This window comes from Aythya marila (genome assembly GCF_965140915.1).
Source record: "Aythya marila genome assembly, chromosome: 1".
Lineage (NCBI taxonomy): Eukaryota > Metazoa > Chordata > Aves > Anseriformes > Anatidae > Aythya > Aythya marila.
In genome coordinates, this window is record NC_139042.1 from 82,568,674 (window position 1) to 82,583,244 (window position 14,571).

Below are 14,571 nucleotides of genomic sequence, written 5' to 3' on the forward strand. Positions count from 1 at the left end.
TACTGTCTTGTCACTGTATAGGGAAAGCTCAACCTTTGGGTTGCCTTGTTTTTCCTTGCTGTGTCCTGATTTTGCAATAGTAAAAAAAAATAAAAATAATAATAATAATAAAAAAAAAATCTGAAAACTGCTGCTTTGTGTGATAACTTTTCTTACCCTGGGGAGCAGTATGTGTGTTGCTGTTGTCTTAAACTGATGACTGATTTTTCACATGAATTGCTAATTAAGTGCACTTTAGTAGAAGTGGTTCAATGCTATAGTATGCAGATGCAGCAGTGTGCATATGGCAGGTATTAAAAGCAATTGTAAATCAGCTGACCAACACTCCTTCAACAGAAAAGACTGAGAAGCCATCTATTATCTTTTTTTTTTTTTTTTTTTTCTTCTCATTTTCTGCTAAAATCTAAGATTAACAGTGGGTCTGTTTGTTGAGGTGCATGAGAATACCTCTATGTGCAAGAGTGATTGTCTGAGAAGGCTTACGTGCTACTATAGACAAGGAAGAGTAATTACGGGTCACAGATATTTAATTTTGAAAGATGACTGCTTCTATGCAGTCCAATATCTTTCTATTTTAAGACAGATTCAGACCAGAAAAAGTCTCTGACACCAGTTTCTGAAAGTTATTTTGTACTTAGAGAAAGTCAATTACAAGTGAAACATGTCCTTAATAAATATTTGTGAAAAAATAAAATCAAACTTTTAAAATGTTTTTGGTTTGCCATCTTCCAGTCTGGATGTGTCCCTGTAAACAAAAAATTTGGCAGTATGTGTAGAGAGATGCATTCAATTTAGGAACGAATGAATTTGCATTCAAAAAGAATTCTCCCTAGCCACGTGACTTTCTGAGTGGTAACTGGGGATAGAGAAAAGTCCTTTCTGGTTAAGGAGAACTTATTTTCTGCTGTGGTTATTACAGATCATTTTCCAGCTTTACTTGCTGAAGAGGTTTCTCCGTGCCCTGACCTTCTGCCATAGTGATAAAATTATGGTTCTTTCAAAGATTTGTACTTTGCTCATTTCTCTTCTTTAAAGGTTACCTTAGCTTAAATTGGTTTTGCTTGAGTACGTATCAAAATGAAATTTAGTAAACAAATGTAGCTGTTTTATATCAGACAACAGATTGCTTTTGTCCTTGAAATATTCTGGATCTGTTTTCTGTTTGCTTAAAAGAAACAGTACATGGCACTGGAACAGAAAAATCATCAAAAAATCATCAGCACTTGATGAAAAACTGATTTAGCAAATATTTAACATTTAGTGCATATCTAGTGTCCAGTTCCAGCATAACCACTATAAAACAGCTGCATCTATTTGCATAAAGGGAAGTTAAGTTGTCACTTTACATCTCAGTACATGAAATAAAATACCATCCAAATGCCATTATTCATAGTTATGAGTCTTCAGTGCCAGATTTATTGAAATAGAGACATCAGGCTGAGTCAGTAGCTTCCTTGCTGTCCTCAGAGCCTCCCCAGTCCCAGAACATTTCTCTCCAATATGGTACTTGTTGGGCTTGATCTAATCCTCTCCACCTGTGTCTAGCTGTGTCCCAAAAGTGAAGAGCATGAGCAGACCTGGGAGCATTTCTGGCAAAGCTGTTGTTGAGCAGGACAAAATACTGAATGGGGTTCATAGAAGGAAAGGACAAATTTAATCCCAAACTTTCCCCCATATTTTGGAGCTGGGGAAAGACCTGGGTATGCCTGGGAACCAGCCTGTTTTCTCTGCTACCTATCATTAATAAGATGCATTTAGTAATAGGTCTCATTGGTTCTTCTTGAACTCTTTATAGGTTGCATGCTATTCTTTAAAAGATCTTGTGTAACCACTTTTCTTCAGATGTGGAAAACAAGTCTAATATAGTACATTAAGTATGGATAATTATCAATATGTGTTACACAAGATTTGAAATTTGTCACACAAAAGGGCGATATTTTCATTGCAGAAATGTATAATTTTAACCAACATCTTCTAATGAAGGTTTGCAATAGTAGTGGGGAAAAAAAGAAAAAAAGAAGGAAAATAAAAAGCAATAGGGAAGATTTTATCACATGTAAATTACTTTTCAGGAAAAAAAAAAAAAAAAAGAAATCCAAAGTGAAGAATTGCCATGGGAGAAGGGGGAATTAAATCATATCATAATTTTTGGGCATGACTGAGATGAGCAATTAGTGTGCTATGGATCATTAGGTCCAGTAATAACACGTTACTTCAAAACACTCAGCCTTTCTCCTGTTTCAATACAATCAGTTGAAAATACTCTCAGCTACTTTGAAATATGGCATCTCAATAACGGAAATAATTAAAATCACAAGGAACAACTTAAAAAATGAAAGATGAATTTAGCAGATAACTTCCCCCCCCCACACACACTATACCACTATATCCATTACATTTCATACTGAACCTTTCATCCCTATTTCTCCCAGATGCGTGTTTATTCGGGTATAACAAGGAAAATATCATTTATTGTCAACCAAGAATACAAAATATTTCTGTCTATTCTGGTTCTCCGGTGCATTTATGTGACTGCAGTTCATGCCCTATCCCTGTGCAGGTGCAAGAAAATTGTCTGACCTTTACTTTGAAAACTGAAAGAAGATCTATTAAATGCTTTGCATTATAGAGTCATTTGCAAGTCTGTTTGTTGCATGCCAGTGAAGAATGATTGGACCTTGCATTACAGAAGCCCACTGCAGCCTTTGATCTATGCTTTTTTCATGACTATAAGAGAATAATACAATCTATAACTTTTTTCTGTTCTTGGTTAAAATATACATAATACAATCAGCTGCAGGAGACATTCTGGAGCTCAGATGATGCTAATAAATGATTTGGTTAAATGAGTGAGCCACAGCAATGCTTTTTGAAATTTTATATTGAAGACTGTTTTTAAACAAGTAAGGATTTAACCTTCAGACTTTCAACAACCTTAAGTCAAAATTGTACCTTACGATTTTTTGTCCCATCCCCCCCCAGCCCCTCCCAATTTTAATAACGATCTCTCTTGAGGTACAAATCTGTTTGATCTTCTGTCTTCTGTTCTTTTGATTTTTTTGTGTAGACACTTTCTGAGAAAACTGCTTCTTTGTGTTACAGGTCACTAAGCTACGGTGCTATAGGAGTAATTGTTGGCCATGAGTTTACTCATGGATTTGATAATAATGGTGAGTGTTTGTCTGTATGTTGATAACTTTTATTTTCCTTACAGTTGACAGATTAGAAAGATGACGTGTGTGTACTTTAGCTCTTTTATTGTTTTTTTCTTAATAATGCTGAATTGCATGAAGAAAATTGAAGTGTGCTGTCTTGTTCAAGGTGTCAAATTCCCTAAAGCTGTTTTCAGTTCTATAATGGGAAGGTAAGAACCTGGCCAAGGAGTTGTGGTCTGGTCTCCATTGCTTAAACTACCAGCCTGGGAAATGGGACATATATATTTTCCTTGTTTATATGAATGTAGTTCTAATGTTCAAGTTTTGCTCCAAGACAAAAAAAAAAAAAAAAAAAAAAGTAAACTTCAGAAGTTTCTATGACACAGATTTTTTTTTCTTGTCAAGTAATAAATTAGTTGTCACCAGGTTTAAAGAAACAAAGAGATATAGGCTGAGGATGAAAAATACAATTATATTCACAAGAAAGCTTATATCCCTCTTACATTGCATAGTTGAATGTGAGCTTTTTACTACTGAGTTGACTGAGGTAAAGATTTTGTCTGCTGATATTAAGCATTTTGTTCACACACTTCCATGAGTACATTTACCTCTAACTTCTGTGGAAGTGCTAGATTCCCAAACTGGAAAATTATGGGTTGTTTGTTTCATTTTGCTATTGTTCTGTTATTGTTTTGTTTTGCTTTTCTTCTGGTCTCTCATTCTTCCTTTCTTCCTTTCTTCCTTTCTTCCTTCCTTCCTTTCTTTCATTCTTTCATTCTTTCATTTTTTTCATTCTTTTTCTTTCTTTCTTAAGGTCGGAAATACGACAAAAATGGAAATTTAGACCCATGGTGGACAACTGGCTCTGAAGAAAAATTTAAAGAGAAGACAAAATGTATGGTTAATCAATACAGCAATTACTACTGGAAGAGAGCTGGCTTACATGTATGTAAAACAGAAGTGATTGAAAGCACTGGTATATTAGGAGTGGTTTTTTTTTGTTTGTTTGTTTGTTTTTATCTATCTTTTCATAAATCCCAATATATTGGGATATTAGGCTACCACCTTCATTTCTCACAACAAATCATTTTCTGAAGTGAATAATTGTGATTAAAATTGTCTGCCAGATTTGATTAGTCTAGTCAAATACCAGAACTCATACCCTGGTGACAGGGTTAAACTGCTTCTCCCCATCACATCATATTGGAAACAGAGGAAGAGGATGAAGCCACTCAGCAGGGCTGGTCTAATTACTGAGCATGTTAAACGTCTTCTGAAGATGAGGTCAGTAATGAAATCTGAGCAGCCAATGTTTTTAAAAAGAAGAACATAATAGCATGTTTTATACATTCCTTTAGCAATTATACTTGTTATTTATTACAGCTATAAAAACAGATGTATAAACCCTACTTTATTTCACATTCAACTCTTGCTATTTTTTCCATATGTGCACACAGACCCAATTTGTATCCCAAATGAAGGGACTATGATAGCAGTAGCTCATAGAAAACAACTGAGAAAGAAAGTGCAAGGAAATTTTTTCTGTTTTATTGTCTATCAGAGCTATAGACTTCTCTGAAAATGTGCACTTTATGTAAGTGTCCCAAACAGAGAATAAATAGGATAAATCCCAGGTCTTCAGAAGTCAATAGCTAAAATTCCACTAATGCTGGCCAGGACATGATTTTAATCTTAATGTTCAGGATAAAACACGTACCCAACCCCCTAGTCAATTTCACCACCTCTACTTACCTTTTAGAAGCAGAATTACAATAAATTCTTTGCCTTTCTAGAAGTTGCATTGAATGCTTAGCAATAATTGTAATACTTTCTTCAGGCTGTTTATATTTGTCTCAGAGATAACAAGACCATATTGTAGTCCAATCTGAAGTTCAACAACTCAGATATAAAGTAATTCATACAAAGTAATTTGTATGTACCAATTCTCAGGCTTGTTCCTGAACGTCTATAGGACAAGAACTGTCAATACAAAAACGTCACGTACAGAAGGTCATTAAAACCTTCCCTAAGAAACACAGAGTCATTCTAATGTTCCTGCCAATGGTTCGACTATCCACTTTACTTTCTATGGTGTCTCTTGAAATGGGGTAGATCTGAGTTATCCCCTCCAGTGTAGTTATCACCTTTGAAGCTGGTGGGTGGGCTTATGAAGAGATCCTGTTATCCGCAGCCTTGTAATGTGAGGCTTTTTCCTTCTATTTCTGTGGCATAACCTAAAGCACTATTTAGAGGATAGAAGAATAATCGTAGTATTTTCTGATGTATTTTATCGCTTCTGTATGAAGAGCTATGCATGCAAAGAGCTTTTCCTTCTGCTGTCATTTACATCAATATTCATACATTCTGCAGGTTTTTGGTTTTTTTTTTTTTTTACTCCTGTACGAATATTTTACACGGATCAAGAAACCTATTTACTCTTCCTCTTTCTCATTTAGTTTACAATAAAAATATCTACAGAAAAGCAAGGTAATGAAAGAAAAAGTGGATATAGAAATAGCTTCAGAGTGCAGTAATTGCATAAATTCAACTGATCAAATAAAGGGCTTATCGTGGTCTCTGAGCCCTGTCATGACCTGTCTGCACCCACTAGTCTCAGATACCTGACCCAGAGCTTCCTGAGATCAGCAGAAGGACTTCTTCCACTTATTAAAATGACCTGTGGCTCACACACCACTGCAAGCTTACTCTCATTTCATTCTCTAAATCAGTCTACTTCACAAGGTAACCACAAGTAAAATGTGTGAGGATGTAGGCTGGAAAAAAAAAAAAGTTAATACATATGGATGTTCCCTGGTGTCCCAGCAACTTTTCTCATGACAACCTCCCTCCTATCTCCATCTATGGCCTTCTGAGGGGAGGAAGGACAGGTAGGAAAGGGTCTGCTCTTTCCTCTACTGCTCCCATTTCTCCTTGTTACGCCCTTGCCAAGTGTCAAGCAAGATGCCTTGGGTCTGACCTGGGTGCTAATCTACACTGAGTGGTGGGACTGAGTGCATGTGCCTGTGTATCTTCTGAGCCCTTTTACCTTTTCTACCCCATTTTTTCCTTTTATACCAACCTGAAAATAAAGTGGGTCCTGAACCCAGCCCCTCCTATGCTCATCTCCCATGGCACGGGAGAGCATGGCATTGGAAGAATTGTGAGTCAGCATTGATCTTCAGAGCTCAGCTCAAAACTGTGCTATTTACATTGTTCATTTTAGGCACAATAGAGAGTAAAACTGCTTAATTACAAATACTGTCTGGTAGCACTAAGACCGTATCAGCTGGGTGATCGGAGATAATGCTGCACTTGCAGAAATGAGGATTTTTCCATGACGATATTGCACTTTGTAATACCAGAAGACTGGCTTTTTCAGAAAGTTCTGATAGCACTGCTTCTCACAGCATATTCTTGTTTCCATCACTCTTACTCTTGTAATCAATATTGGGGAAAAGCAACATGAATCTCCTTCACAGATATTTTTAGAGCACTGGATATACTATAAATTTCAATTCTGTCTCTGATGGCTAGTTTTAATTATGCTCTTTTATGTTTTGACTTGAAAGTCACTTTAGCATCCCAGGAGTACATAAAGAGTTATGTAGAGAAACAAATATAACCTATTGGATAAAAGTTTATGAAGGGGGCTACTGGATCTCACATGTAACCAGAGAAAAACAATCTTCAGGGGAAAATTATTGATTCTCAGATCAAAGATCAGGGACAGGATTTTTGAGTGCATTTTATCTACTACATTTTGTGCTACAGAGATCTAGGCAAAGAGCCAGGATAACTCATAACAGAGGATTGTTTACTGACAGTTTTCACATTGAAAACCAGTTTTCTTAACCAGAGATACGATGGCTGAAATTGGATGAAGTTGTCCTTGCCTTCCTTTATTTTTTTCCCTGTCCCTTGAAATTGATCAAGAAGGAAGCTCAGAAACAGGTCAAATGACTGAAGTTCTTTCATTCTGCCAGGTGAATGGCAAGCGGACTTTGGCAGAAAACATTGCAGATAATGGAGGTTTGCGAGAGGCTTTCAGAGTAAGTATATGAAAAATATCTGGAATGTGGTATTACTAAAAAAAGAGAGTGAGAAAGAGAAAGATAGTCGTGTTTAGGTTCCATGTAACTGAAAGACACTTTGTATCTGTTTCTTATTAGGCATACCGGAGATGGATTAGAGAAAAGAGAGGAGGAGACGAAGAACCTTTATTGCCAGGCCTTGACTTCACACACAACCAGCTTTTCTTTCTGAGTTATGCCCACGTGAGTAATACAAATATGTTTTGAGTCTCCATCTATTGACCTGCACAAGGTACAGTGCAGAGATGAGGCTGCTTTGTTTCAATAATCTATAGCAACCAAATCCATACTTTTAATGATATAAACAGAGACTTATTTTCACAAGACTATTATTTCTTTTCTCTTTCTCTCTCTCTTTTTTTTTTTTTTTTTTTTTTTTTTTTGATTCTATAACCTCTTTCTATGTTAGCATCCCAGTTTTCTGGTGCTTAAAGTGTGCAGAATTTTATGACTATTTTCCACCAGCAGTTTATCCACCACAAACTCTTGTTGCAGATATACCACCACCATTTGTTACTGAGCACATTGTTCAGTGAAACTAAGCAGTGGTGAACAAAATCTTTGCTTATTTTTTTCTTACCTTTGTTTGCTGTACATTGGACACATTGTAGTAAAACTTTGATAGAAGATGCGAGCTTTTGTAAAAACAAGGGAGAATATCAGAAATGATTTATTTGTATAAAAGAACTGGGCAAACTCCCTATACGAGGATTAAAAGTTGAGCTGTAAATTGCATCAGCCACCTGAAGGCATGAATCATTGAAAATTGAAGAAACAGGACCCAGTGCAACCAATGTTGGTTTTAAACCTACCCTGGCACTTCTCTGCCACAGGTAGTAGTGTACAGACCTATGACCACTTAAGTTTGACAATATTAACTGATGAAAAGATTGAATTTTGGTAGTTTATACTGAAGCACATATATCCTATATGTGGTCTGGCTTAAAGGATTTTGATAGAAAATATTCGACGCAGGGGCTTAGGTAAGGTAAGGACTGACAGATTGAGTTTTTTCATGCAATGGATACAGCATAAGATGGATTACTCAGTTATGCAAATATTCTCTCTACTCTGTTTTGTGGTCAGTTACAATTGGGCCAAGCATTGTATTAGGAATAGTGAATTGGGGAACACTAATGGAAACTTGAAAAATGTTTCATTTCAAAAGAAACTGCCTTTCCAATGTGGAACAAATGTAAGGTAATGCAGCTGCAATTCTAGAGATGGGAAACATCATTATATGTACCTTTTAAACATTACATAGCTTTGAGACCAAGAAATATCCTTGGTAATTATTAAGGTGTGAGATGCTCCAGCATAAGCTGAAAAGCAAACTACAATTATAGAGTATATTAAAAAAAAAAAAAAAAAAAAAAAAAAAAAGAACTGGTAAAGTGACTATGATTAGATGAAGGGAATGAGTGGGTGGAGAAAAACAGCAGGTGGGGACTGGATCCATTAGAGGATTTCAAAAAACAGGATAATATATCAGGAGAACGCTGCAAGCTAGCAAAGGTGAAATCAAATAGGAATTAGTGGTGTCTTTCCATTTTATACATTCTATAAGTAACAAGCATCTTAAGAACTGTGATGTTACATTCTGCTTTAACTTGCAAAGTCATTCCAAATGATGTGCCTATTTCTTTTTATCTTTTATTAGGTAAGATGCAACTCCTTTAGATCAGAATCCGCAAGAGAACAAATATATGCTGGAGCTCACAGCCCTCCTATGTTCAGGTAGTATAAATAATATATTTACTTAGTATACATGCAGAATCATCACTGCAGCAGACAAGAGCAGAAATTTAGCATGTTAAGAGAAATTAAGAAACACAAAATTGGCCTATGGTTTTGGCCTATATTCAAAGTCAAGTGTTTTTATTAGCTTATATTCTGCTGTTACAAATGCTCTTCTGTAAAAATGAGGGACTTGCATCTACCCTCAAAAGTAGTTGAACAAGAACATGCTGTGATTCTTGTGATGTTCTATAATCAAGACCTGAGTATATGAAATGTTTCATCTATCTTTATTTATTTTTTTCCTATGACAATCTAGTGTAGAAAACAATGAGTATTAGGAGGGTCCTTGATTCAAACTCCCTGAATTCATTTAAGCTTTAAAGAGAGTGCCTTGAATTATACTAATAGTGAACAGGTAGAAAAGCAAAGCAAAACATGCCACACAGGTTCCGTTCAAGACTGAACTCTTCAGTTGACCTCCAAGACACAATTCTTAAAGGAGCTGTGGTAGTCCAACCATAACAGCATGTCAACCTCTTTGCCAAAGAGGCCTGTGCCAGGCTCTCATAACCACTGAACATCAAGAAGGAGAGACTGGAAAATGAAGAATGTTTAAAGACTATGTAAGAATTAGGAAGCCAGTGTTTATTTCTCTGTATCTCCACAGAGTCTGCATGACCAAGGGCAATTTGTTTCTTCTGGGATTCATGTCATTTGCATTTACTTCACCAAGAATTGTGTATTTGCCCTCAGTCAGGTTATCTTATGGAGTTTCCTACCACTTTCTATTGACTAAAGAGGAAGCTGGGATTTTCCTTGGGTAAATTTAGGATTTATGAGCTCCCTTTGCCTCATATCTATCTCTCTTGATAAAGGAAAAATAGCAACACTGCCTTCACAGGAGAGCTGTGAGGTTGTTTCATGGACCAAAGGGTACGGGTACTCTGATATATTCCCTGGACATAGCCATACCAAAACTGGACATATAAACACAGTATGCATAGCACACCTTCAGGTACTTATAACCAGAATGAGTTAATAAATAATGGAGCTGGAAAGATTATAGCACAAATTTAATGTAAGCTAACAATGCAGATGAGTATGCCTGGTCTTGGCAGATTTCTGCACTCTGCACTTAAACTTGCAGTAGCATACCTTAGCAATACTTGCCACACCAGCTTGAATAAAACAACTATGATATACAAATTTACATGCCTTTTAACAATTGAAAAATACTTCATGACAATGAAGACTGTAGTATCCAGCTGAGCCTCAGCCTACAGAGTGATATTTTTTATAACTCCTACATGTCAGATTTTGATAAAAACAACCATTTCTTGGCTTTAAAATCCTCAGATTTATTTACCTTTCTCTATATATGAAAACATCACATTGCTACATTTCTATTAGATGGTGCAAAACACAAAATGTGCAGAGAAACCTAAGAATAATGCATTCACAAGGAAAAACTCTTATTTAGCTGAAGGAGTCAGGTCATGGAAGATAATTACAGAGAATATTAGATTAATTTTGAGTATAGAAAATATAGACAAATCTTTTTCTTAGTTTTTATGTGAGATAGCCAGAACAATCTTCTGTTTCAGAACTTAAGAGAAATTTTGGTTTGTCTCTTCTTCCATGTTGTATCAACTGGAACAATATGATCTGTTTCCCCCAGCTTTGCTTCATTTATGTCCAAAACCCATTATGATTATAGCAGCAATATAGCTACTTTCCAAAATGACAGTACTTGCTATCCAGACATCCCAAACAGCCTTTCCTAAGTAATTACAAAAAGTAATAGTAATAATAGAATAAAATAAAAACAATAAAAATGAAAACCACACATCTTGCGCATAGGTGTGTGCATCTGAGCTAGTCACCCCCAGTTCTCTTCTCAGTTGAAAAAGAATAGGCATTTTGAATGCATATCTTATCATTCTGTAAATAAATAAGCTAGAAGCTAGATTACTTCAACTCTGCAAGTACGCCTTTCTATTGACAGTCAGAGCCCAGGGTGACCCATTCAGGGGAAGGTGTCTCTGCTGTAGGTCAGTGGTTTGAAACCCAGAAAGCTGATTCTGATTCCACAGTTAACATGGCAATGTCAAACCGTGCATAGAAAAGTCACGTTAATGGATGCATAAAGATCTTTTGCTGACTAGATTCTGGTTATATTTATTTTTTAAATGGCAGATCTTCCATATTAACATGGGAGTTCACATATTTTGAATGACAGTTTCAAAGTGAACTCCCCAATGAGGCAGGCAGAATGACTGCCAACGTCAGTAGCAATCCAGCATGACCAGTTATTTCTGTTCCAGCACCTGAGTGGGTATTTTTAATGTTTTTACAGTAAAGCTGTATATCTTATTTGAAACCCAACAACATTTCGTAATTCTCCTTACAAAACTGACCTTTAGATATTTTTGCACCAGCTGACTGCAAATTCTCTTACCCACAGAAAGTCTAATCAATGTAATAAGAATGTTTTCTACCACGCTGAGCTATGCTGAGAAGCTGATTGCCTACAATGGAGAAAAATGTCTTCCCACTGCATAAGAAGGACAGCAGAAAGGCACACAATTAATATCTCAGTAGATACTTTTCTGCTTCTAACTTAGGCTGCTGTTTACCTTAATACCATTTCAAATTTCAGGTTAGTAAACTCCAATGAGCTTAAAAGCACAGGAAAAATCTGCAAACAACACAATTCCAATCTAGCAATGGTAAAATAATCATTTCTGACAGCATGAAATAATACAAATATGGAAGAAGAAACACAAAGAGCTCTTCCTGTATGCCTGAAGGTGCTGGTCTAGGATTCAGGCACATTGTCTAGCTTGTGTGAGGAGAAGTGCTCTTTCACTGTCATGCCATATGGGGTGGAAACAAGAGAGCCTGGTTGCTGGTCAGATCAGAAGCTCCAGAAAATGGATTTCCAAAATATCAGAAGGCCTAGGAGGCCCAGGGTTGAGCTGGCTGATAAGAGAGGCTCTGTCTACCACCCTGGCTTCAGGCTGCAAAGTCTTGGGGAGATGGCTTGTGTGTGTGTGTGTGGGGGGGGGGGGGGGGGGGGGGGGGTAGGGAGTGTTGTTACAAGCTGGCTGGCATGAGCCAAATTGAACCACTTCCAGCACAACCCCCATGTGTGCTTACACACTGCTGTGTGCTGGGCTGCAGCAGTTTGGCAGCTGCTGGAAGAAGGGTTCCACCACACAAGTCTACTGCTGATCTCCCCCCACCTTTCCTGCCAAGGCTCAGATTGGAAAATCATTCTAAATGACATGGGACCTGCCAAAAAAGCAATTGTTTTTGGTAGAGTTTCTAGCAAAGTAAGATATTTCTCAAAGCACTGAATGAAACAAGATTGTCTTTACATTAGCTTTAAATGGGAGTGCTTCTCCTGAACCTTTTCTTTTTATTTCTGGAGAAATGAAAAGGGAAGCCTGAAAATTCAACCTGAAGTGAATGTGTTGAAACACTCACAGGTCCACGATGTTTAATAGAAGATAACCTGCCTGCTGAGAATTTTTCTTTTCTCTTTGCAGAGTTATTGGTGCCATGAGCAACTTTGAAGAGTTCCGTAAAGCTTTCAGCTGCCCAGTAAATACGAATATGAACCGAGGGGCAGAATCCTGCCGGCTGTGGTAGACATCCTATCCAGGTCTTGTCGACAGGGGTCTGCAATGTGAACTGCTGCATCTGAGCTCATGCCCACCACTAGAGTTTCAGAATAATGTTCTGCAATCTGGAGAGGTGTTACTTCAAACGCATCCATATGGATGAACTATATGGACACTCCTTTTATCTATAAAACTCCTCCTGTTCATCTGCAGTTGCATTGCCATTGATGGATAATTGCCATTATCAATTCTAATTCCTGATTTATATATGAGCAAGAGGTAAATGCTAAAATCCAGTTTTAATCTATTGCTCTGCAGGGGTGCTATGCAGAATGTTCCCATACAAAATTTGTTCTTTTTGGATGAAGAAATTCATGAGACCTGCTATAAAACCAGCTCTGATCTGCTGTGTGATACAGCATTTTCATAACTTAAACTGTCACTGCCCAGCACGCCATAAATGATGTTGCATGATGTAAAGGCACAAGACTTTATATAAATTAGGTTTAATATGTCAGATTACTGCCTTAGGTTTTGGAACAGCTTCAAGCTGAGAAAGCACCTCATGGTTTCCATCTGCTAGGACTAAATAGAAAGGATACTTGTCAGATCCTGTCCTTTTCTAATTTTAGAACAGCTTATGACAAAAATCAATGTATGGTGAAAAAACAGAGGCTTGCAGAGGGATTTCCCAGCACCATGATACCCAGATTTATTACATCACTTATTCCTGTTTAAAGTGTGGGCAGTTTTTTGGGGGGCATTTTTTTTCATGGGCTGAATTTTACGTTGTGCTGAAGATGGTTTCACCTCCATTTATTTTTAAGCCTGAAATACTACACCAGTTTTAATTTTACTATGTGTTAGTGTCTGTGATTTACAGAAGAATATAAGTAGTGTACGTTTGTCCTCATGCTCCAAACAGGGCAAGATTACCTGTAGTTTTAAGGAAAGAAGAATCTGTGATTGAAAAACAGAGTGCCAGCAGCATTTGACTTGTCTGGGTCAAAAGACAAATTTAGAAGTAGAGGACTATTAAATACAGCATATGCACAGGCCAGTTGAGTTTTTTATCTGATTTCTAACAATATTAAATAAAAATAAAATAAAATTTAGTAGCAGAAAATATTTAACAGAAAATTATTAATAAGGGGGAAGAAAACTAAGATAGCCCTTTCTTCCCTAACAGAAAGATACATATTTAACTGGTATTTATTTATACCCTGTGCATTAATTCATTTTTGGATTGTGGAATCATTTTAAATTGAGAGAGAGTTTCTTTACATTGATTTAATTACTGCAAATCTATACGTCTGTGTATATACTTATATATATATATACAAAAAAAATATAGATTCTTCTATTAATTTGTTTAATTTTTATTTTATCAGTATATAAATATTAGTATAATAAATTTTTTACAAGGATTGATCAAATATTTTCTAATAGTCAAGGTGGATGAAGGTTCAACTGAAACTAAGTTTTTGCAAATGGGGTTAGTTTCCTATGTCTTTATAAAGAAGGGATACATTATGGAAACATACTTCATAAAAGAAAATAAATCCTCAAACTACCTTTCAGAGTGAAGGAAGCTGAGTTCCCAAACTTAAGTCATCAGTGCCACAATAAAAAAAGATATATATATATATATATATATATATATATATATATATATATATTAGGGGCTAGGATTTTCTACTTTTAATTTTCCCCTGAAGAAAATCATTATTATTTTTTTTTCTTAAGAGCAAATGCACTTTTCTTCCTTTGAGCCAGCTCTTAGTTCTATGGAACATAGTTTATTTTTTGAGTTGATACTACCATTTATTTGCCTGTTGATATTTTTCACACAAACTATTTAGATAACAGTATTTTCATAAGAACTTTCCTTAGACAAGTAGGAATGGCTCTTGAGCAAAGCCACAGGGTTTGCCTACTAATGGGAAAGTTCCTTAGCAA

General features: G+C 36.3%; 1 protein-coding gene across 1 annotated transcript in view; it reads left to right on the forward strand.

Moving 5' to 3' along the window:
* Window positions 1–14,264, forward strand: part of PHEX (phosphate regulating endopeptidase X-linked) — a 101,456-nt gene extending 87,192 nt beyond the window's left edge. Inside the window, exons 17-22 of the mRNA XM_082782535.1 lie at window positions 3,103–3,170; window positions 3,970–4,100; window positions 7,139–7,204; window positions 7,325–7,429; window positions 8,907–8,983; window positions 12,538–14,264. Coding sequence (XP_082638661.1) covers window positions 3,103–3,170; window positions 3,970–4,100; window positions 7,139–7,204; window positions 7,325–7,429; window positions 8,907–8,983; window positions 12,538–12,640 — 550 coding nt within the window. The 3' untranslated portion in view covers window positions 12,641–14,264. The remainder of the gene's footprint in view (window positions 1–3,102; window positions 3,171–3,969; window positions 4,101–7,138; window positions 7,205–7,324; window positions 7,430–8,906; window positions 8,984–12,537) is intronic.
* The last annotated feature ends 307 nt before the right edge of the window (window positions 14,265–14,571 follow it).